Source organism: Paramormyrops kingsleyae, chromosome 3 (assembly GCF_048594095.1).
Source record: "Paramormyrops kingsleyae isolate MSU_618 chromosome 3, PKINGS_0.4, whole genome shotgun sequence".
In the NCBI taxonomy this organism is placed as follows: Eukaryota; Metazoa; Chordata; class Actinopteri; order Osteoglossiformes; family Mormyridae; genus Paramormyrops; species Paramormyrops kingsleyae.
In genome coordinates, this window is record NC_132799.1 from 28,357,441 (window position 1) to 28,382,805 (window position 25,365).

The 25,365-nt window shown below is 44.3% G+C and overlaps 1 protein-coding gene and 1 long non-coding RNA gene across 5 annotated transcripts; one reads left to right on the forward strand and one right to left on the reverse strand.

Moving 5' to 3' along the window:
- Positions 1 to 571: 571 nt before the first annotated feature.
- Positions 572 to 3,566, reverse strand: LOC140588243 (uncharacterized). The gene is made up of 2 exons (XR_011989592.1): positions 3,222 to 3,566; positions 572 to 941 (listed from the first exon to the last, which is right to left on the reverse strand). It is a non-coding gene; the product is annotated as an uncharacterized lncRNA (long non-coding RNA).
- A 2,432-nt stretch (positions 3,567 to 5,998) lies between these two features.
- Positions 5,999 to 24,620, forward strand: LOC111844281 (LIM domain only protein 3-like). 4 transcript variants are annotated; one of them, XM_023812617.2, is made up of 4 exons: positions 5,999 to 6,040; positions 9,774 to 9,987; positions 19,491 to 19,616; positions 23,972 to 24,620. In XM_023812617.2, exons 2-4 carry the CDS (start codon positions 9,782 to 9,784, stop codon positions 24,075 to 24,077), a joined length of 438 nt encoding a protein of 145 aa, XP_023668385.1. In that variant the 5' UTR covers positions 5,999 to 6,040; positions 9,774 to 9,781; the 3' UTR covers positions 24,078 to 24,620. The 4 variants fall into 4 exon arrangements, with proteins under 4 accessions (XP_023668385.1, XP_023668384.1, XP_023668387.1 ...); XM_023812616.2 differs by lacking the exon at positions 5,999 to 6,040 and adding an exon at positions 6,415 to 6,751; XM_023812619.2 differs by lacking the exon at positions 5,999 to 6,040 and adding an exon at positions 7,237 to 7,473 and having other exon boundaries at positions 19,457 to 19,616.
- The last annotated feature ends 745 nt before the right edge of the window (positions 24,621 to 25,365 follow it).

Below are 25,365 nucleotides of genomic sequence, written 5' to 3' on the forward strand. Positions count from 1 at the left end.
CTCAAATGACTCACTTCCCTTGCAGCATAATTTGCTAAGGGCAAGAAGAATAAAGTGAAGCATAAGTTAGTCTTACATATTTTATTTCAACGCCTGAAGAATATGTGTAAGATGCATCTATACCCAGATAGCAAAATTCTTTTGGGCCAGATCTGGCCCACACTATTCATTTTCCTTTGGCCCAGATACCGCAAAGAATGACGGCCCTGTGACGGCCCAGACCTGGATTTTCTGATTTGGGCCATAACAGGCCCAGTGACGGCCCAGACATGGTTCTTCCTGATTTGGGCCATAACAGGCCCAGTGACGGCCCAGACATGGTTCTTCCTGATTTGGGCCATAACAGGCCCAGTGACGGCCCAGACATGGATTTTCTGATTTGGGCCATAACAGGCCCAGTGATGGCCCAGACATGGTTCTACCTGATTTGGGCTACAACAGACCCAGTGACGGCCCAGACATGGATTTTCTGATTTGGGCCATAACAGGCCCAGTGATGGCCCAGACATGGTTCTACCTGATTTGGGCCATAACAGGCCCAGTGACATCATAAAGCACAATGGATACACAATTGATATCAATAAAGTTTATTTTTACTTTTACTATAAACAACATATAAATGCTTTTCAACAAACCACTGATTGATATTTAATTACACTTTACTTTGTAACATCAACAGACAGATGAGGCGTTTAAAGCACTTCACAACATACAAAATATCTAAGAACATGGCCCTGTAAAACTGGTTAATAAAATGTGAAATTTGGGTGGTCAAAAACACACACAAAAAAATCCAAATACAAAACAAGTAAATACATCACAAACAATGGAATTAAGTGTCATTTGCCCTTTTTGCATGTTCCTTCATTCCTCCATCCCTGTCAGGTGCCAACTGAAGCCATCTTTGAATGTTTTTCTCTGCCTCCTGGTCCGTTGCACTCCTAGTTAAGGAATTTTGCAGCCACAACACACAACACAAAACTATTAATGCCACCTGCTTCTAAGGCATAGAACATAAATCATACCATCAAGATCAAGACAGCACCCAACATTTATAGTATAAAACAATTCCAAAACACATACAGTAGTACACAAATAAGGAGATATGAATCATTATGTCCATGACAGAATATCATGAACAAGTAAACAATATTTAAACAGGGTTGTTAATTTCACCATTTAATTCACAACACGTCAAAGTTGTATGCATATATGTATGCAATCTGAAATGTAATATCTGTTCTGATCTGACATAAAAAAACACTCATTGCTGAACTGTAACTGTCCAGAAGGCTGCTATATCCAATACTGCACAGAATATATGATTGTTCCATATGAATTTCATCCCTGTTTTTTTTTTACTGTGACTTTAATATGACACACAACTTTACCAACTTATGATCATGCATAACTGATAAATCTGTCGATTGATCAATTAGACGCATATATATATATATATATATATATATATATATATATATATATATATATATATATATATATATATACTCACCTAAAGGATTATTAGGAATACCTGTTCAATTTCTCATTAATGCAATTATCTAATCAACCAATCACATGGCAGTTGCTTCAATGCATTTAGGGGTGTGGTCCTGGTCAAGACAATCTCCTGAACTCCAAACTGAATGTCAGAATGGGAAAGAAAGGTGATTTAAGCAATTTTGAGCGTGGCATGGTTGTTGGTGCCAGACGGGCCGGTCTGAGTATTTCACAATCTGCTCAGTTACTGGGATTTTCACACACAACCATTTCTAGGGTTTACAAAGAATGGTGTGCAAAGGGAAAAACATCCAGTATGCGGCAGTCCTGTGGGCGAAAATGCCTTGTTGATGCTAGAGGTCAGAGGAGAATGGGCCGACTGATTCAAGCTGATAGAAGAGCAACTTTGACTGAAATAACCACTCGTTACAACCGAGGTATGCAGCAAAGCATTTGTGAAGCCACAACACGCACAACCTTGAGGCGGATGGGCTACAACAGCAGAAGACCCCACCGGGTACCACTCATCTCCACTACAAATAGGAAAAAGAGGCTACAATTTGCACGAGCTCACCAAAATTGGACAGTTGAAGACTGGAAAAATGTTGCCTGGTCTGATGAGTCTCGATTTCTGTTGAGACATTCAAATGGTAGAGTCAGAATTTGGCGTAAACAGAATGAGAACATGGATCCATCATGCCTTGTTACCACTGTGCAGGCTGGTGGTGGTGGTGTAATGGTGTGGGGGATGTTTTCTTGGCACACTTTAGGCCCCTTAGTGCCAATTGGGCATCGTTTAAATGCCACGGCCTACCTGAGCATTGTTTCTGACCATGTCCATCCCTTTATGACCACCATGTACCCATCCTCTGATGGCTACTTTCAGCAGGATAATGCACCATGTCACAAAGCTCGAATCATTTCAAATTGGTTTCTTGAACATGACAATGAGTTCACTGTACTACAATGGCCCCCACAGTCACCAGATCTCAACCCAATAGAGCATCTTTGGGATGTGGTGGAACGGGAGCTTCGTGCCCTGGATGTGCATCCCACAAATCTCCTTCAACTGCAAGATGCTATCCTATCAATATGGGCCAACATTTCTAAAGAATGCTTCCAGCACCTTGTTGAATCAATGCCACGTAGAATTAAGGCAGTTCTGAAGGTGAAAGGGGGTCAAACACCGTATTAGTATGGTGTTCCTAATAATCCTTTAGGTGAGTGTATATATATAAGGATATATTTCCATCACTAGGAATTAAATGCACAAAGTCGTAAATTGGAACTTGCGGTGCTCATTTTTAACCAAACAAGTTTCAGATATCACCAGCAACAAAGGAGCAGTGGACTGAAGTGACATGTCCCCCATGAAAAGAAAAAAATTGAAGGTGCAGGTTTGGATTAGCTGTGGCGCGAGCTTTATCACTTCTCAGACAGAGAAATGTCGTTTGGCGTGGGAGATTGTTGTGTTAAATGCGTGTGTCCCACACACAATACGTGAGACTTGAGAGCTCTGCAGATGTAATCTAACGTTAAACATCTGATTTAAACTCGAGAGCCCTGTATTTAATATTATGTCAAGGCGTGTGACTTGTTTGAACCGACTTTTTAAAATGAACGATCATTCCCAACATACCGTTCCGACAGAATCTTAAGCTAAAATCTCTGACTAAAAAGGTTAAATGGAACTTTAAAAGTAACTGAAATATTTCACTTACCACAATTCGCTCGTTATTATTCAAACTGAATCAGCCATCTAAAGTCGATCGACGCCGTCAACAGCCTCAAAGTCCGGTGAAGTTGCAGTGACGTCTAAAGGACATTGATTGGTCTAAACTGAAACGTTAACGCCCACTTATTTCAGGATTGGTTGTTCAGCGTAGATGATCAAATACCGAACGGTCAATAGAAAAGCCCTATACACAAAGTATTCCAAACGGGTTTATATTTTTAAAAGACAAGATTTTAGAGAAGATAAATTAATGTTTTCATTTGTTTTTACTTTTCCTTTTTTAAGTAAACATGTCAGATGAAAATTAATGATTGACGATATACCGTAGTTAACAAAAATATCCAATAAGTTTTAATGGTTTTCCAATGTTAAACAAAAAAATTATCATATCAGTGGGACTGTACTATGTCAACAGCTGGTGCTTGGAGTCTTTTTGTATGTCAGCCATTGGCCCTTTATTGTGTTTCTCATGATCTTTAGTATAGGCTTTATCCCAAACAGACAGTGGTTATGATATAATAGAGAGCAGAGCCTTCAGCCACAATTTTATGCCAGATGAGGGTCAGGTATGGGACAAAGCATTACCAATGCTCGAACAGACCCAGGTGACATCTTGCAGATTTACATATACAACATAATGAAATGAGAACCTCATATATATTGCCTTAGAAAAGGTGCAACGAGAATGATTCCTGGTCTTAGAGGAATGTCTTATGAGGAGAGGTTAGCGGAAGTGAATCTGTTTAGCCTTGAGCAAAGGAGACTAAGGGGGGATATGATTCAGGTCTATAAGATTCTAACGGGTCTGGATGCTGTTCAGCCAAATGACTATTTCAGTATTAGTCTAAATATTAGAACTCGTGGCCACAAGTGGAAATTAGCGGGAGAACATGTTAAAACAAATTTGAGGAAGCCCTTCTTTACACAGCGTGTAGTTAGAGTATGGAATATTCTTCCTGCTAGTGTAACGGAAGCTAAAACCATGGGTTCCTTTAAATCCGAGCTAGATAAGATTTTAACAACTCTGAGCTATTAGTTAAGTTCTCCCCAAACGAGCTTGATGGGCCGAATGGCCTCCTCTCGTTTGTAAATTTCTTATGTTCTTATAGACTAAGACCAGGGGTCACCTTTTTGAAACTGGGAGCTACTTCACGGGTACTGAGCCTTACGAAGGGCTACCATGCAGTTTGATACATTTTTCTTAAATCATGTATAATAAACGCGTTTTAAATGCTTTCTTTTAGATATTGCCATTTTCAAATCTATATAAATGCAAATGTGATTAAAGAAGAATATCAACAGGATAAAATTAAATTTTAGACGCCATGCTCAATGGTGAGTTGTGCTATTTTTAGAACAGTCACCGTGGGCATCTCATGTGGTCCTTGGGGGCGCCCTGGTGCCCACGGGCACCATGTTGGTGACCCCTCCTATAGACTGTAGTCAGAATGATCTTCCATGTTAAGACTAGTTCTGGTTCGAATTTTTTTGAGAATATTTATCTGACATCAGGCCAGAATTTTACGCCAGGTGAGGGCTAGGTACGACACAAATCATGTTACCAATGCTGAAATGGATGACTGTCAGCCAAAGTCGTCCGACACGCAAAATGCCGACTGTCAGCCAGAATCATTCGCCGCGCTCAGAACGGTTCTGGCCCAGATTAAAAATGCCGACAGTCAGCCAGAAACGCTCGCCACGCTCATAACGGTTCTGGCCCAGATTAAAAATGCCGACAGTCAGCCAGAAACGCTCGCCGTGCTCAGAACGGTTCTGGCCCAGATTAAAAATGCCGACAGTCAGCCAGAATCGCTCGCCGTGCTCAGAACGGTTCTGGCCCAGATTAAAAATGCCGACAGTCAGCCAGAAACGCTCGCCGTGCTCAGAACGGTTCTGGCCCAGATTAAAAATGCCGACAGTCAGCCAGAATCGCTCGCCGTGCTCAGAATGGTTCTGGCCCAGATTAAAAATGCCGACAGTCAGCCAGAATCGCTCGCCGTGCTCAGAATGGTTCTGGCCCAGATTAAAAATGCCGACAGTCAGCCAGAATCGCTCGCCGTGCTCAGAATGGTTCTGGCCCAGATTAAAAATGCCGACAGTCAGCCAGAATCGTCGCCGTGCTAGGCCCACAATCGGCCCGCAATTTTTTACCGTTGCTGACAGTGAACCGAATGTGCCACAACTCAGCGAGAATCGGCCCACATGTGCTTGCTAACTGGGCAGCAGTGCCGGCTTGACGCCAGATCTGGGCCAGACCTGTCTTCTATGTGCCTGGGCCACATAGACCAAACCACAATCGGGCCACATCTGGCATGCCATAATGTAAACAGTGCCATCATTGCCAGACCTGGCCCATATCTGGTTGACATACCACTTGCCATGCCAGAACTCAGCCAGCAATGCCGGCTTGACGCCAGATCTGGGCCAGACCTGTCTGCTATGTGGGTACATTCAGATTTCATTTACCCATATCTAGAAATGATTTCCGGTGATTTTCTCTACAGCTATACACTTGAGTTGTTCAGGGATCTGTAAATAAAGGCAATGACATATGCCATCCCGAAGCGATTTAACCACCTAATCTACATGTATGTTTATGTAAAAACCAACACATCTCGTTGGTTCGTGAAAGCAAGTTGCTTAATTTAGCTTCTCTTTAACAGCAATTCGTTCATTACTACGTTACCCGCTGTTCCACTCTGGCTATGTTATCTAATATGGAAGGGGAAAAAACAACAATAAAACTGCTTTCAAGTTCCATTTAGCTTACATCAGCAACTTGATTTCGCTTGGCAAAGTCACGCAGTAAGTACAGCCGGCAGGTCGCTTGGAAAGTCTTTTAAAGACAGTCTGCCATCTTCTCCTCTTCGCTGATTCATTTTGAATTATTTTGCTGCAGTCGTCATACAGAAAGTAAATTCTCATCTCGTACGATGGAGCGCGGTGGCTGGTCTACAGCCGCGTATATATTGTGCTACAGATTAGAGTCGGACGCGGAGTAAATATCTTATCAGATGGAGGATATAAGGGTAAATATCTTATCGGCTTGAGGGATTTCTGTCCAGCTGCTGTTGCACTGGATAACTCTCCCACCGCTGGTTTAGCGGTACTGTGCGGGTTGTGCGCAGGAAGAGACAGTGAGCGATGGGTGCGTGACGGAGGGCGGGGGGGGGGGGGGTTGCTTGCGTTAGAGCAGCTTTCAGCAGGAACTGACTGACCTTTTCTTTACTACACTATGTATCAGAGGTGTAGGACTGGACTGGGTACACTGTTCAGCAGCCCCACAGTCACTGATGCGAGAATACTACGAGATCGGACATAAAAGCGGACACATGTGGCCGGGTTGCAGAATAACTACCGCTGGATCCATGCGGACCTCGTTATTTTCAATTTAAAGATCTCAAAGAAGCGGCTCGGTCGATACCTGGTCTACAGGTAGTTCAGCTCTAAGGGGAGACAGCTGACAGCTACTCTCCGGTGTCTACCATTAGCCCTGCTCCTAACTTGCTCAAGAAGGTAAGTGAAGTACAGACTGTAGTAGTGCAAATTTCTGCTGTGCTATTCCGTGCAGCACTGAAACCATTTGGACTGCTTTGTTGACCAGCAATATCATTATATTTTTTTTCCAAAACGTAAGGGCGTGAAACATACTTTAGTGATGACACATTAGGTCGTATTTACATACTCAATTTAAAAATTTTAAATATCTTACATTGCAATTAGGCAAACATATGTATGTGTGAAAATGCCTGGCGCAAATGAGAATATTCCGCATGGATCAAATGTATATACCATGCATCTTGTATTTTCATTAACAGTTTTTAAGAAGCTTGCAATTGTGTTAAAAAAAATCATTCACGTATCGCAATTTCGCTGTCTTACTGGCGGGATCTTTCCTGTTTTACTCGGTTCACTGCACATTGCCTTGTACGAATATGAAAGTGGCATCAACGCACACGCACCGGCAGCCCTGGGAGGATTATTAGATTACAGGGCTAACGGCGGTAAAAACGCACGTCTTCACCATGCGCAGCTGCTGGAGGCTTGGGCTGCAGGAAGATCGCTCCGGTTTCTCATGAGGCTTTCCCATAACATAACGTGGGTATTGTTACTGGGGACGGCAGTGAATCCCACACACAGTTGTCTGCATGCTTCAGAGGACGGGGGTGCATTGATTTGGCGTTGATCTCACTGGTCCAGATGCGAGCCGCAAATGCAGAAAGGACAGACATATTTCGGTGAGTTTATGTTATTTGCTTAGGATATTATTTTAATATCTAAAACATATGTGGCGTGTGCGTGTTTATGATGTAGGGGGGCGTCTTTATTTCGAACTTCTGAATACTCAGGTAAATCTAAGCAAAAGGAAAACTGGCACCCATGTATACTCTGTGTTTCTGCAGTGTCGATTGTTTTTTAAATGTTGTAAAGCGTTACGTTTGCAGATTTTAAAAAATGTAAAATTTATTTTTACTGGAGGCCGTGCATAAAGGTTTATATGCATTGACCAGTTCCATAGTCTTGATCATTTTAATGTTACGTGCTGTTAAGGTTAATAATTCGGGATACACGGATCTCATTTCGCATAAAGTAACGGGGAAACGTTAAACGCCGAGTCCGAGCATGACGAGTTTTAGTTGGCTACTGTTACTAAATTTCTGTATATACGTCTGATATAGGCTACCCGTCAGAGCCACGACAATTAAACTGGTGAGCGTAGGGAAATGCCAGACCTTTGAGATGGGAGACGGGGAGTTAATGTGCATGTGTTATGGTGTAGCCTACATGTGCGCCTGGCCATTTATACTCATTGGTAAAAGGGATCGGTGATAATTCGGACGCGGCGAAACAATGGCAGTGATCGCAGCTTGAAGCCGATCGCCCGGGCGCCCTGATCAGGTCCTTCGGGTTTTCACACAGCAAACGCAGGAGTGATGAAACGGCGTCTGCTGATCTTCACGAACAGTGCCAGCAACATCTGCGTATTTGTGTGATTCAGTACCAGTTAGTTCCCAGATACAACACGCACGGTGCACAATAAATCTCTTATAGGTATAAGCTAAGGGATTTCTAAGGGTTTACTTTTGCGCGTGTGTGTGTTTACACCAAAATAACTCAAATGCGCTTTGAATAATCAGTAGTTTGCCGAACTTCTGAACTCCATTGATTCCTAATTGCATTTATAACCAAGGAATGAATGATAATTCGCCAACATATTAAGATCATCTACAAGTTAATCCGTCCAGTATCAATAAATCATAGTGTTCCTCAGTACCTTTCCATCAAAACCTCTTTTCATCTCCCATTCTTTAAAACTAGCTTTGTATCTGAAAGACCTCAGTAGGTTCTTATTTCCATTTGTGTTCTAAACGTTTTTGCCCTGCTACACAGCCGACATTCTCAGTTCATGATCAGGCTATGCCCGCATCTCCGTTAAAGCCGTTTTCATTATCAGGGTTTTGATAGCTGAAATTAAACAGGGCAACAACTGAGAAAACAAAGGCCGTAACAGAAGGGGAATTTGTTAACAGACCCCCATGAAACCATTTTAATGCAGTTTGCAGTGAGGCTCCATAGAAGTGGATCTGCATATTGGGAGTGGCCCTATATCAGATAAATTGGAATTTGAATTGAACTGTCCTGTTACTATGACCAGGATAAACAGCTGGAAGACAGATGGATGGATTTCTAGTGTTAGTCCATTATTTTTTAATTAAATAATCAACTTGGCTTCAGATTTATTTTGCCTGTTCACCCATTCACCCATCTCCCATACTGCTTATCCAATAAAAGTTCAGGGTTTCCCTGCAGCTTATCCCGGGATACGCCCAGTGAATTCAGGGGACACCCTGGATAGGACGTCAGTGCATCACAGGCTCATTTACTGCTGTTTTTATTTTTGTTTTAAATCATGTATCAGTTCGGGAAATAAATACACACCTGAGGCTTGAGCGCCGGGACGGACTCGTTATGCAGAACACCTATGATGCGGCGGGACTGGTACATCTCACACTGAGCCAGTCACCCCAGCATCTCCCCGTCCATTACTGGAACCGGTGCTGGGATGAAGTGCTTTTGCTGAAGAGGTGACCTGCTGGTGTCGAAAAGTGCCAAGTGCACACCAGGGAGAGGGTGGGGTGTCTGCAGTAGGGGGGGGCGCTAATTATGGCCCCGAGGTGAGCCGTTGTGCCAACCGGGCCCTCAGACGAGGCGGCAGCTGCTGTGACAGGCCATCGCGTCCAACACCCTGCGGAGATGGCCGCGGGCAACGCGTACCCAGGAAATTAGTGCCTCCGTGTACAAGTAGTGATTATACTGCAGCGTGATAGTTAAAAAAATACTTCTCAGCCCTAAAATAAACGTGTAGCATTTGCTGTGCAGTTTTTTCCTTATCTGGATTACGAGCTCAAAGCGATTCGCATTTTTCCGTTGTTACGCAGCATCTTTCGTCCACTTAGCAATGCTGTTTGCCCCTCCTCCTCCGTGTGGCGCTGTCAGCACTCTGAGCTTGTGTCCACCCTCCCCCCTGCCCCGACAGGCATACAGATGCTCTCCGCCCAGACAGATGCCACGCCCAAGGGCTGCGCCGGCTGCAGCCGCAGGATCAGGGACCGCTACCTGCTGAAGGCCCTCGACAAGTACTGGCACGAGGACTGCCTGAAATGCGCCTGCTGCGACTGCCGGCTGGGCGAGGTGGGCTCCACCCTCTACACCAAGGCCAACCTCATCCTGTGCCGGCGGGACTACCTGCGGTACGCTAGCCTGCCCGCCGCACCGGATGTTTATGTTTGCGTGAACTTGCAGATGCAGATTCACAAGTTTTAGCGGTTTTATTACTTAAGAGGGGAATCATACACTATATGGACAAAAGTATTGCGACACCAGCAATATCCAGCATCTCATCCTGAATCAGATGGTGTTAATCTGAGGTTGGCCAAGCCTTAGTTGCTATAATAGCCTGTACTCTTCTGGGAAGGTTTTCCAGTAGATGCTGGGACATTGCTGGTGGGATTTGCTGCCATTAATGTTGGGCATTGATGTTGGGTGATCAGGTCCCTCTATGTGAGCTTGTATGGCTGCCATTTTGCAGCTGAACTTGCTTCCAGATGTTTCCACGTCACAGTCGCTTCACTTGCAGTTGACCAGTGCAGCTCTAGCAGGTCAAAAATGTGCAGAACCGACCTGCTGGAAAAGTGTCCAGTGATGATACCAGGCTGACTGACCTCTTCTGTATGACCCATTCTGCCGCCATTGTTTGATGCTGGAGATTGTATGGCTGTGTGTTTAATTGTACACCTGTCTGTCAGCAGTGGGTGTGGCTTGTGGGCAATTCCTGTAATGTAATGGGTGTTTCAACTCTTTTTTTCCTTTTCCATTTGTCCATATGTCCATCGGAAGGGACTTGCAGAACTTTGACATTTGAAGTTATTCAAAGCCGTCATTTCGTTATGGTCCAAATGCTATACAGTATTTCTTTAAATCACAAGAGAGGAGTATTTTAAAAAGATATTGCATCTCTTACACGGAAGTCTCACAATAAGCTTCTATGTGTCCAGTGGTCATTTATTTATTTGGGACAAAGGCCTAAGGACTGCTATTAGCAGTAGATAAAAGGATAAACTGGTACAAAGCAGGTTATTGGGCTCAGCATGAACTTTCTGAGGAGATAACGGCCATTTCTTTCTAAGGTTATAGCTAAGGGAAGGCAGTAAGGCTCTGGCCCATTTTAACTTACATGTTTGAAGGCCAAATATGACAATAATATCCGTAATGACAGGGAAGCATTTCTCTCTCGGTAGCTGAGAAATTTTCCGAATTAGCAGGTCTAGACTAGTCAGACCAGTGGCCCGAGGATGCCTGAAGTGTGGTGAGGGCCTTTTTCACCTCTACGGCAGCCAAGAAGCAGTCATCTTGCCAGCACAGCTCCTCCATCAGCAATGCAGAAATGGCGGTGCGTTTATGGACAAACAGCTTCGTAGAACCAGCGTTACGATTTTCCATGAACTCAATAGACAGGAGCAGATACGCGAAATGCAACTGTAGCAAGAAATCAGCACGAGTCAAAAACGAGTCCTGACATCTATTCTTTTTCAGTGTAAATAGGCACACATGAGGTACAGAGTGCTGTGGGTGACACGAAGAAAAAACATCAGGACTCCACTGAGGTGTCTGGAATCTTTTGCCTGGAACCAGACTTTCATCTGTTCATTGTGTCTCTGTGTTTGAACAGTTTGGAAATCAGCACGGTCACCATAGTGACCTTTTGCAAACAAGCAGACTACAAGCATTCCCGTGTCACTCCACTATGACGTCACTGACTGCGACAAAGTGGAACAAATAGTTCTGTCATAAATGGGGTTCATTTACCACTGATCCTTGAGTTATATAATAATTTAAAAGCAAAACAATAAATATTATCACAACACTACCTACTGTACCAATAACTAAACTTTCCTACAAGCAACACAACTCAGATAAACTGTTTATGGCAATTAAACAATTATGGATCATCTACAATTGGTTAATTGCTAATATTCCAGAACTATCCGAAGAGTTTCCTTGTGATTTAAAAAATTTTGGGTGTTTTTAGAATGATAAACACATTCACACACCATTCAAAGTTTTTCAACTTTACTTGTGGATATTCCGTTGGAAATTGGCCTGTTGCTGTTTCTTACTGTTGGATCTTATGCGGTTGTTCTTGGCTGTTATCTTGGCATGGGAATAAGAAGGAAATAGGTGGTTTTATTCAATTTAAATAGTCGAGCCGCGGGGCTCAATAAATCATTTTGCTTTAGGAAAAGAGTGCAGCCGACCATACAATTATACTTACCAAAAATATTCATCCAAGTGTTGTGTAAAGTTGGCCTTAACTTGGACTTAAGACGAGGAATGTTCTTACAAAATGGCCTGACGCCAAAATAAATACCTATACGCAGTTATCAGATGCAGTGACAAAGAAGCATGCATGACCACATTTCATTGTACATAGGTAATCACATATAATTTGTACAGATGGAGGTCAGGAGGCCACAGCAAGCCTGATGTAACTTAACTTTCCGATAATACTTAGGGGTGAGGCCTAAGAGAGGCTGAAGCTGGGCACACGGAATCAGCTTTACCTGCCAGCCACGTTGCCATGTACATTAAACAGAAGAGTCTGTGGGTGCATTTGATAATAGAAACATGAGTTAGGGTGGTACACGAGCGGAACAAGTGAATGCTAAGCTTAAATGTGGATGCTTCCATACATTTACATTTGCTCAGGAAAAAACCATCATTTAACATTAGAATGCATGCAAATTAAAAGTAACACAATAAAAACGAACAAGAATTTTTGTTGTGTTCTCCAGAAAGTTACTGATATCTTGCTGGACGGCTAGATGAACACCGCTTCAGGTCCCAAACCTCTCCTCAGGGGCACCTCAGCCATTCCATGGATTTGTTAAATTTGACCACCAGTTTAGTTAGTTAGTTAAATAATTCAATGAGGCATTGATTAGCCAAACAGGGTGTGATAGTGACTGAGTCAAAAAATACACGGGTGTATTGGATGGTTGCTGCAAATACTGGGGTAACTTTAGGAGAGGTTTTGAAACGGATAAGCTGACATACTTTGACTGATGCGATATAATAGTTGTTCACCAACATAAAGATCATTTAGACAAACATTTTCTTTGACTAGCTAAGACCTTTGCGCAGTACTGTATATCAGAACTTAAGGTGATTTCAATCAAGAAACAGCTACATACACAGCATCACTGCAACTGTCAGCTAATATTATACACAAACCACAAGGCTAACAGCACTGAGATCATTAATACTGAGGAATACCGGCATGCCGCATGCACAGGAGGCCGTGATGATCAGACGCCCCCCCCCCCCAGGTGGCGTCGTTGAATAAGGCCAGACGATGGCACCTTTTTCATTAAATACCTGCACATCAAAGCGGCATCACAGAAAGCAGGCACAGGGCGAGGGGCTGAAAGGAATGCGGCGGGTTTGAAGCCGTTAAATCACAACGGGGCGGCAGAGATAACGGCGCGCTGTAAACACTCGGCCCAAACGGTGCCCCGGAGGCGACGACAGGAATGCAGACGGGTAGCGGGTCACGGCGAGCGAGTCCCGCCTAGTGCCGCTGATGTTTTATTAAATGTAAACCTTATTTAGACCTATGCCCGCGACTTTAGATGGGATTCCTGAAGATTTACGTGACGGATAACGTTCTATAACTGGCACCACCCCTGTGTTTTAGGTCTAGCGTGAAGCAGTGCTGGATAGAGCGCTGGAGGAGGTGGGTATTCCAGTCTTAACGTGGTTGTCCTTCTATTGGCCACCTCTGAGGTGTGGATCTCAGAACAGTTCTGTTCCAAGGCCGTGGGCTGAAATCCCGCAGCCGGCAGAATAATTTCACCATCGGGTCCTTGAGCGAGACCCTCAACCGGAACCGCTGCCGCGATTGGCTGACCCTATTCTCCGATTCTCACTTGTGCATAGCTTCAGACGATGTCTTCTACCAAACAGATAAACGTAATATGGTGTCCCCCTCATTTCTTCGTCCTCGGGGCCTCTGAGAGAGAAGGTGCGTTATCACTGACGTCAAAGTGGCCAGACAAAACGGTACGAGTGAGGCCTTCTGGTCCGTCATTGAGCCTCAGCCATGCCTGACCATAGCATGCAGAGGACACTGACTGGAAACTAAGGCCAATACTGCCACTCTCAGTATTGTTTTGCTGTCGACATGAAAGTAGTATTATTGTTTCTTACCGAACCGAGCTTATCAGAGGAAGAGTGCGGGATTGCCGGAGAACTGCTGTGACAGCTCTGGTATTTGCCAGATAGACGGACTGGGGCCGGTATATGCCGGAATGCGGAGGGGCTGCTCACCGTCAGTCTACCCTGTGATGTTTGTCTGCCTCCCGCCACTTACTTTGTTATTCGGAGTTGCTTCGCTTGCCTTTCGCCTGCGTTTCATAAATTGGTCACTTGACCACCGGTGTCAAGCTGGAAAAAAACAGCAGCCGAGTCCCACAGCTTAATGCTGCCCACTTAGTGCCCGTCGCTTTATGACTCAGATCTGTTGCTGTTGCAGCTTCACCTCGCGCTGCCCTCCCAAAGCCTGCTTGTGGGGGAGGGATAAACAGTGAAATGCTGTTAATTTCAGGACCTATATGTGGCTACAGAAAAGGGGAATGAATAAAATTCTGCAAAGGTAGTGAGAGACTCCAACATGCTTTACTCCTGTCACCCATCTTGATTAACTACTTAATTAATTGATTAATTTCAAACAGCAAAAAAATCGGCCAGGCTTGCTATGCTGTAGCCATAGTGGATGTGCAGGATAGAGCCTCAATGGCTCCTGAAGATTCCCCAGTGCAGCACAGAGCAGTGCAGTGTTACAGGAGCTCCCAAAGACGACGGGCACGTACCACAGAGCCACAGAGACTCCCAGTGGGGCCGGCGGTTAAGCCCTAATGACTCGCCAGAGGTGCAGACAGAGACCTTGCAGTGCAGTCAGTGCAGTCAGTGCAGTCAGGGCAGGCATGGGCAAGAGCAGCAATGGCACCGTTAACAGTCGGTTGACCCTCACAGGTGTTGGAATGTGGCTGTAGGTCTTCTGAGATCGATGCTAAATTGGACTGAGAGCACTGACTGTAAATACCCCTGCGACAGACCGGCCCATCCAGGGATTTCCGTGCCTTGTGTCCTGTGCCGCCTGGAATAGCCGTAAGGCCCTCCGTAGCCCTGTCCATGAAAGAAGGAAGGACGGACGGATGGATGGATGGATGGATGGATGGAACTTGTAAATGCACTGCATTGCAGTGTGACTGATGTCGCATTTGGGAGCACTGCAGGAACGTCACTCCAGTCTCTGTGGAGGCGCGACCCTGATGTCTGAATCCATTACCGCTGTGATCATAACTTGCCACTGAATAGGTTTCATACATATGAATGCACAGAAGTATCAGCTCTTTTCCACACTGAATGCATTGCCTGATCCGAAGCAGTTCTTCATTCTTTCAGCCCTTCCATTAAATTCAAGGTTCTTCACACCAGCCTAGGTTACATGTTGCTCTATATAGCGAGAAAGTCAGTCTTAATTTTTTTCCCCAAGTACATCACAGTTTGTTGACTACGGTTATGACGAGGACAGTACTCAGTTGGTACCCACAGATAACTTGAACCTAGAGCTTTTTTCATTGGCTCAGATTTGTCTGAGTGACTGATTTGCTACTTGATCTTGGAGCTTATGCTATTGCATAATACAATGATTATCCCTTAAATTGCTCAAGCAAAAACATGTATTGATTTCCAGCACTTTCAGAAGATACAATAACTTTATGGTTACGGAAAAGGCCAAACTTCATTTTCAGCACCCAAAACAGAAATCCGATGTGGAAGACGGCGGGTGGAAACACACAACAGAACCCCCTGCCTCGCGGGATTCATCAATCCCAATCTGAGCTCAGCCATTATAAACAACAGCGTGACTATATTTAGCACTTTTGCTTGTAAATGAGCTTTAAAGAAAGACCAGTAGCCCAGTGCTACAGCCTACTGGTCGAATTCTCTCCATTCTCTTTCCCCCGGTATCTCTCTTAAAAGCTGAATGGATGTTGCAGATAAAGCCTTTTGCTGTGGAATACAGGGTTCAAAGGCAGAAACGTAGGTAGCATAATGTCCCCATTAGCCACAGGCGTCAGCTAATGAGCCTAAAAGCATTAAGAGCTTTGACATGATTGTGTAATTACTACACGGGGTTCGACATGCGTCACCATTAACCTTACAGCACGGCAATTTATTTTGCAGGTCTGCAAAGTGCCTCGCCGAATATTAGCATAGAACAGCCTGGCTCTTTCATAAAAGGTTTAATAACTAATTAAACCTTAGATGTGGGAGGCAGATGCTTACAGTATAGGTTAAGGACGAGGAAAACAATTTTCTCTCCAAAAAGTAGACCACCCTGGAAACAGAGCTGATTTGGAGAAGCACTTTCATGAGCGGTTTGGCAGGAGCTGCCCGAAGTCCACATTTTTGCTCCCTCCAAGCTCCCTGCCAGACAATCCACATTTTTGCTGCCTCCCAGGTCCTGGTACGAGCCAGAACGTGGACTGTCTGGTGGTCCTTGAGGAACAGTTTGGGAAATACCGGAATACAGGATAGCAGATGATAGGAGTAAATGGGAGAGAGGAGTTGTAAAAAACAGAAGGCAGAGGCGAGACTCTGTCCCTATTTAAAGCACGTTTTTGCTCCCTCAGGCTGACATTTGGGTAATATTCCATGGTAGGTCTGGTCCTATTAGGGAGGAAGCAGTAACTGATAATTAACCTCTCGCTGTGCAGCTGAAGATTGAATGTTAGCTGGGACACGGGGAAAAGAGTCTGTTCTGCCCAAACAAAGCCCATTCTTGACTCTCACCCCAGGTTCCAACTTCTCGCTGCGCTAACACGCCACTGCTTGCCCCCCCCCACCCGCCTTTTTCTTATTTACGCTCCTTATTTACATTTATATGACCACCTTATTTCCCTGCCGAAGATGGACTGTAACGTGGGGTCAGGAGGCCTGTGCTCAGCATCGCCAGTGATAATTTAGACGCAACAAATCACTGGCCTGTTATTAAGCCAGAACCTGTAATTATGCACATTTCCATTGATTTCCCAGGCCGGAGAGTGAGATCTGAGGTTTGCTCGTGGCCTTGTGAGCCGCTGTGGGCTGCCGTGCATCATGGGATAGGCGGAATCCATCATGTTGACTGATGACAGGGAAGCCAGGCTCGGGGTCTGCTGGTTAATGTAGTGCGTAATTAACTGTCATTTGCTTAGTAATGGGTCGATGATCAATGGTTTGCATGGAAACAAATTCTAATCAGGTAGCTGATAAATGCACACCAAGCCTAAGGCATTTGAGGGTGGGGGGGTTGGCGTTAGGATTTCTGACAGCATCGTCTGGGGTGGTTTTCTTCTACATCACTCAATTTTCCGTAGAAAATGGACAAGCACCAAAACAAAGTGATCTTTAATTTACCCCTCCCTGTTTTTCTGAACATGGTGAGACGGGTGCTTTCAAGTCTGGGTTTCCAACCCCCCCGCAGTCAGTGGCCACTATTCCAACAGGCCGCTGGGGGTGTGGGGGCAGGGATCGGTCAATTTCCAAAACCAAAGCACCACCACTCCTCGCTTGGCGTCTGACTCTGTCAGTGACCATTTGCACATACGACAGTAATAAAAAATTCATTTTCCGTCCAATGCGGGCATTTTTGGCCAATTTTCGTACGCCTGTATGGCAACTCATGCCGAAGGGAGAGAGATCTTTGAAGTACAATTCATGAAGGGTAAGAGACTGAGTATGGAAGGCTGAAACACAATCACGCCCAGAGTACCGTGATTGTCACTTAGTGAACATTTCGCTTAACGACCCGGTCACAACAAGAAGATGTGCACTTAAAGCCCCAGCCTTTCGTACGAGCCCTGACACCTGTGCGTTCTGACACATCCTTAGCACCCCCCCACTCTGTTGCAAGTTTGATCAGTTTGTGAATTTTTTGTATGCCGTAAACTGTGGACAGCAATAGGTTGTGACCCCCTACTTTAGAGGCTGAAATACCTTATAATTGCAGCCTATTGTTGAAGAGTTGCTCGATGCCACTCCCCCCCATCATCCTTCCATTTTACATCTATATTCCTTTCGTTTTTTTTCCTCTCTGTGAGCACATGTGTGTAATTATGCATTTTATTTTCAAATGATGCTGTCGTGTCAAAGAGATCACTCTAGTGTGTGATTAAAAGTCTATGGCTTTAAAAGCCTGTGTTCATTTTACGGGAGGATGAATTAATCTTTATTGCATATAGAGGTGTTGCTGCTTGTATGTTGTCCAAAAGGACACTGGTAAATGGTTTTTTAGTTCTGCTGTGAAAGCGAAACGTTCTTTTAGAAGTTCAAATGGTTAGCACTTCGTGGAATCATTTAACATGTTGCTGAAATATGCCAGTTACATAATTTTTCAGCTGGATGCCCTGTTGATGCGTAACAAACTGAATCTAATTCAGTGTGTTATTTAAATCCAGTGACAAACAGAAGAGAAGAGTAAATGCCTAATAAAAAACATGTTTTTTTTCTTTTACATTCTTCACTTGAATAAATGTGTGGCTCAGTGCCACTGGCTGACTTTATAAAAATGAATTTTCTAACATGCTTTTCTGGTATAGTTTGTATGAAATGTACCGTTCCTGTATATTCCTCTTTACAGCTTTACTGACCTTATGAAACCACAGAACGGAAATAACAACCTCATCTACAGTTACACTCATTAGGCTTGTAATCAAATGAAAATAAACAGTTTAATTGAGTGGGCACCATCAGAGTTAGCCTGTTCACATAGCTGGAATGCCTTGCGTCTTGCGTCTGGAGTGGCATGCAATTAGGGAATTAGATGTTGAGTTTGTACTCACAGGAGGCACCCTTTCTCCCCCCCATCACTAGTACTGTTTGGAATGTCCACACTGCATTTTGGGGTTAGCATAAATAAGTAGCAGAAAGGAATGGTCCATTGTCAGACTGCGTGGGGGGAGCACCATCTAGCGATGCAATAGTAGTTAGAACTCCTCAGAAAAAAACCCGTGACCCTGTGGTGTCCATTTGTTCCCATTTGAAAATGGAAGTGTTCTGCATTTTACTCAGTTGTCATGGTAGCGGATCGCATCTGTTTGCGTTCGTTATATACAGAAGCGCCATTATCGTCGGCACTGGAGGCGCCGCGGGTCGCTAACGATTTATCCATTACGTGTGGGATTAAAAATAAATGATGACACGTTTTTTTTTGCTTGATTAACCGTACCACACGTTAAACAGACATTATTTATTGATTACTGAGGAGACACACTGCAGGAAAAGTGCAGCTAGTTGAATAAACATCAGTGCATTGTACTCTAGGGATAATTTTTCAAATTGCTCTCTCTGCTTCAGACTGTATAGCCCTAGCAGTTGTGGGAGAATGCCTCACAAAGTTTCCCTAACAGTTTTTTATTAATTTTTTGTTATCGGGTGTTTTTATAGACCATAGAACATTTATAGAACATTTTTAGTGTCTGTGGAATGTCCCAAACAGGGTGTGATTGACGCTGCAGATGCCGTTACAGCGTCAGTGTTTGGTGCCCTCCTTTCCCAGATGGGGGTGTCCGTCCGTGACGGGGCAACCCTACCTAAGGGCTCCTTCTCTTACAGCATGCACCCCTCCGACGGGGGCTGTCTCTCGCAGGTTGTTCGGCGTGACAGGAAACTGCGCTGCCTGCAGCAAGCTCATCCCTGCCTTCGAGATGGTCATGAGGGCCAAGGACAATGTGTACCACCTAGACTGCTTCGCCTGCCAGCTGTGCAATCAGAGGTAAGTTTAAGTGCTGGGGGTGGAGCCTATTACTGCCTTAACCAATGCTGAGGCTTGTACCATCAGCAGGGCGGAGACAACCAGTGGGGGCGTGGTCAGATACCAGTGGGGCGTGGTCAGAATACACATTCAATGGTCACTTTATTAGGTCCCCTATGTCACACCAGGTAGGACTCCCTGTTACCTCCATTAGAACCTCAGGGATTGATAAGCCATTGCCTTTCTGCACACAGCTGCTGTACTGAGCTGGAATTTTTGTACCTGCGACCTTCTCATTAGCTTTAATGAGTCTGGCTGTTCTCCTCTGACCTTTCGCATGACCAAGGTGTTTTCAGCAATAGTACTGCCACTGACTAGATGTGTTTTGTTTATCGCACTATATTCTGTGAACTCCAGGAGTCAAAAACGGACTTTACCGAAGCACTCGCAAGGTGCAGCAGATAAAATGCCCACTGAGTGTATATATTTATTTTGTAGTGGTGGTGTAGTGGTTACTATGATCGTATTGATTCATCACCAGCGTGTGTAAATATCCTGGCTTCCTCTGAGTGCTAGAAACGCTGACCCAGCGCCTCAGCTCCCGCTCCGCTCATCTCCATCTCCTTCTCATCCCCCGAAGTGCCTCATTGTGGCATCTAGCACATCTCGCGCCGGGCTTATCGTCTTGTCACTTACGCGGCCCGTGCGGACGAACGTGGCTAATGTGAGGAGTCAGCCGGCTTTCCCCGGCAGGCGAGCACACAGAAGCCCAGGTTTCTCCCAATTAAACTCACTTAAGCTGGACAGTGGTTTCATTTTAGCCCAGGACAGGCCGAGTGTTTAATACACATCAGCAAGGCTCACTTGCTCAGGCTAGGGTCACTCCAGCATGTCTAAGTGTCTGTCACAATTTCGTTTGATGGTAGGAGAAGATTTATGGGTGGGCACCCGCAAGGGTCGGTAGAGCACTCTAAAAGTTCTCGACCGTCTCCAGCCCCCAGAAACACTTTTAGTGTGTTGTGGGCACATTAGTCACCTAAAGAATGATGTTGAAACAATGACCTCAGTCTTCAAGCCAGGTCACATGCAGCAGAATGTGGTTTTTAAGAACGTATCCCCCCCCCAGGGCCCCATCGTATCACATGTCATTAAGATGAACCAAAATTAGAACAACTATATGTGAATATGTGTACATATTCGAACAGACTAGGAGGACCCAAACACAGCGTGAAATGATGTTTAACTCTGAGGTTCAAATCAGAATCGATAACAGGCACGGTCAAATCCGGAGAGGGAGATAGGTAAAACAAGCTGAGAGCAGAACCCAAAATGAATGCAACGGACAGCATAAGCGCTGGGCTTTAATCAGGTGACTCGTTACTGTGGATTTGTGGGAGCTGTTCAGTATTGCGGGGAGGACGACCTCTGGAGAGGTGACCATGGTCTGGCTTGTTTGGATGTGGGCTTGACCATATCGTTACCATCCAATGAAAAACGCATATCTCCAAAAATCTGTTATTACAGGAGTGTGAAAAAACACGCTTTATCGGAAACTACTTTACAAAATAAACCAAAAAACATCGTAGCGAGACACCCTTAGCGCCATAAATCAAATATTTTCTCAGCCGTCAGTTAATGGTGTAATGTTTTAAATGGACTTATGTGGATTGCTGTCAGTGAGGCAAATTAAACAACTAATATAAAACCGACCTTCATGAATATAAATGTTAACTAGTACAACCATAAATACTAGTTTAACAGATGACTTCATAACAAATCTTTTCATTGGTCAATTATATGTCAAACTACATCAGCAGACAGAGGAGAATGGTTGTATTCCACGTATAGTAAAAAAGTCACAATTGTCAGAAAGTGGACAACATGGTTTTCATTGGACAGCGATGATATGATGAACCTTTTCTTGATGTGACTGAATACAGTTTGTCAGTGACAGTTACTCGGCACTGGAAAATGACACTGTCAAAATACGGTGTCACCAGCCACAGTTTCTTCCAAAAAAAACAAAAAAACAGGGCTAATTAGCTGGCTTTCTAACCAAATTAGGGTAACATAAGAGGCGTTGAAGCTCTCTGAGCTGACCTATCTGCCCCCGTTATGTTGTTTGGCTAGCCTAGCCTATGCTAACGTCATTCTGTGACCGGCTTTCTTTCTATCACACGCTCGTTGGGAAAAAAGCCTGCAGCTTCCTGTGATCTACTTTTGGATATAATTCCACTTGATCAACAGCCCAGATAAATAATACATAAAATCCTGCGGCCGTGATGGGGGGGGCACTCATCTTCAGCTTTTTCCTGCCCCCCCCCAAGGTCCACACTCTTCTTTCTGTCTGGGCGTTTGTTCAATGAAATCGTCCGCATGACGTCCAGTGTCAAAATGCAACCTGAGCGAAATTAATAAATCTACTACCACGTGCGGCTGTAGAATATTATTTTAGTCTGATATTAATGGAAAGGTCTTGAGCGTGTGTAACATATGCGTTGGGATTAACTTGGAAATGTGAAATCACTGGCTGAGAGGTTAGAAGATGGATGGAAAATATTCCATGAAAAGCTCCCTCACCCTTTTAACAAATCGCTGGCTGCTAATGGGTTATCACATCCAGACTTGAATCAGCAGATTTATCTGATGCTGCCCCACATTCCATTTATCTCCTGTTGACGTTTGTGCCAGAGAGCTGCAGTTACATGGAAATCATCCAGCCTTGGTAACTAGTAAAACATCAGAAATTCTAGAACCTTAAAGAGCTGCGGAATAGGCCACCCAAGAATGTCATTAGATGTTCATGATCTGAAGCAGGCGGTCGAGGCACCAGGGTTACAGAGTGTTATTCTGCTGTTTGCTAAGGTTGGCGTCAGTGTCTGAAGGTTAAGTTAATATCATCACATACCGACATGTAGAAGTTCCATGTGGTTCTGTACTGGTAGACCCACAGTTATGAATAAATACAGCCTCTTACGATGGGGTTACGTTCCGCTAAACCTACTGCCAGGTGAAAATATCATTAGGCGAAAATGCATTTTAATACAGTACATCTAACCTAACAAACAGCATAGCTTAGCATAGCATAGCTTAACTTTAAAATCTACATGCTTAAAACACTTACATTACAGCCTACACTTGGGCAAAATCATTAATATAAAGCCGGTTTTATAATAAAATGTCAAATATGAATATCTCATTTAATTTATTGAATAATGTACTGAAAGTGAAAAACATCGTAAGATTTAAATATCGTAACACGAATCTTCGTAACCCGGGGAGCGTCTACGAAAATTCAACGGCAAGTCGGACTGGCCTCTGGAGATAAGGTGAGAAACGTAGACTTGAGCCACAAGAAAAGTTGCAAGACAACAGAGAAACATTTGGCAGGATGAAGCGGACAAGTAAAGTGGAGAATAAATGTCAAGGCAGAGTCCTGTTAGCAGAACGATGCAAGCGAGAGGCTTCGTCTCAGTGAAGATAATTTCACGGGAAGCGTGAGTCATGTAAACGGGGTTACTGTACCGAATAAATCGCCATTAGATTAACCCCTCTATGCATCTCGTTTATTAATCTATGTACTTCTAGAACAGCACAGTCATGTTTAAGCCCTTGTGTTAGAAGCTTACATAATGTAACATTGTGACAATTTCTTGAAGAAAATCTGCCTTAAACAGATATAGTGGAACAGGGTGATACTGTATTTTAATTTTAGCTTAATTGAGTATTCAGAGATATGGACTTAACACGTTTTCCTAATGAGTTGATTCGCCTTATGGAAATACTGCCCGTCTCGATGATGAGGATTCCTTATTCCAACAAAAAATTGTGTTCTTCAGCTTAAGTGTGGTGCTCTGGGGATGAGCGCTGAGAATTGCTCTGCTTGAGCTCTTCTGGAGATGGAGGCTAATGCTTTCCCCCTGGAAGACCCTGATAAAGGCAGGCCAGGCGACCCCAGGTAAAGAGCCCGGCCTCCCGCCCAGCCAGTGTCCAGCTTCCCCTGAGGATGTATAACAGTCCTGGGGGCAGTCATGTCAATCTCAGTCCCGAATCGAGCGCAGCGAAAGGTCAAGTATGGCCCCCGCAACGACAAAAAAAGGTCATGTGTGTTCGCAGGCTGGCGCGGACCCACAGCTCTGCCCTGCTAATGAAAAGATGTGTTCTATTGGTGTTCCCTCAGCACCATGGGCGGCAGCGTTAGACCCAATCTCTCGGGGCGACAGCCCGGAGTATTTTAGCCCTAATGCCAATCTTCCTTCTGAAACAAAAAAAAAAGTCAAGCCTCAGATGAACTTGGCTTAGCCCTGAATCTTTTCAATAGCTAGAAAGCCTCCTGCGCAACACCCTGATTTTTCCCCCCCCCCCACTTCCTACAGGTTCTGTGTGGGTGACAAATTCTTCCTGAAGAACAACATGATCCTGTGCCAGACGGACTACGAGGAGGGCCTGGTGAAGGAAGGCTATACCGCCCAAGTTCGCTGAAGCCCCTTGGAGGATGCGGAAGAGGCCGGCCTCTGAAGGAACCCGCAGTCTCAGACTAAAAGCACCCACTGCTAATCCGGGCTCACCTTCCTATATGTATATAACAACCCCCCCTCACCCCCTGCAAAGTGCGGCCTCAGATGGAGACCTCAGTGAAACAGCAGTGGAGAGGACCAGGATGTTCTCCTGATGGACAACTTTTGTTTCTCAGCTATTCCTACAAGCACAGCTAGTATAAAGACTTCACTAGATACTGGGGGACCAGCGAAGATCTCAGACTCGAGTGGGTGGGTCAAAGAACAGAAGCAACCTTAAAATCTCAGGTTGAACAGGGTTCCTCTAATGGGAGAAGAGCATCCCCAGTCCACAAGATTCTGTCGTTCCTGTTCTGAAGTATGTAATTAACTGAACTGAATTTGGTTGTGAACGTTTCCCCAAACCCACTCCAGAAAAACTGAGTTGCGGAACAAGTGTCTTTTTTTTTTTTTTAATTGCTGTATATATTTGAACGGGTCTGATGAGTTAAGAAGTTTGAAATGCAAACACTTGAATTTTGTGGTTCTTTATTTGCATTGGATCTTTTTAGGACGGCATGTTAAAAAGTATGGAGGGTATTGACGCTGTGGTGACCATGCTGCACATATCTGTTGCCTTATTGCATGGTCTGTTGGACAGTGCAGAGAAGAAGGTGTGAGTTATGCTGTACATGATGGTCGTCGGATCCAATGTAGCACAGTAACACAGTTCACATGCTAGTACGGGAAATAGCTTTTATTAATTTGATCTTTTTGAATTGTATCTCTATAAACACGTTTAGTATTCATTTTACCCAGCATGGACTACTGTTATACATGAAATACAGCATCATAATCATTTTAAACACAGATGGTAATACAGGTTTATTGTGTTACGCTTTGTGACGTCATTATTTTTGGATCGGTAGTAATTGCAAATCATCTGCTGCGAAACCATCACCTTGCATACTGAGGCCTTTTACTGGAACTATCTTTCTGGTAAATAATAGGACCAGCCTCCCTTAACTAACTTTGTATAACTCAGAAGATACTTGTTCCCCTAAATTTACATTTCTATGTGAAAATCATGGAATTTATAATTGGATTTATCCATGCTGTTTTTCCCCAATAAATAGGGAAAAAAAATGGAATTTCTTAATGGACTTTATGCGCTTTAACTTGCCATTTTAAAGACAGAATAACTCGAGCCCTTCTGGTAGCTAATCTATAGATGAATGACACTGGCAGCTTTAGCGAACTGTACCCTCACAAGC

Excerpts from the sequence above, each read along its gene's own strand:
- LOC111844281 (XM_023812615.2), top strand. The coding sequence starts at position 7,449 with ATGCAGAAAGGACAGACATATTTCG. Across the intron at positions 9,988-19,490 it reads TGCCGGCGGGACTACCTGCG|GTTGTTCGGCGTGACAGGAA; the intron begins GTACGCTAGCCT and ends TGTCTCTCGCAG. Across the intron at positions 19,617-23,971 it reads TGCCAGCTGTGCAATCAGAG|GTTCTGTGTGGGTGACAAAT; the intron begins GTAAGTTTAAGT and ends CACTTCCTACAG.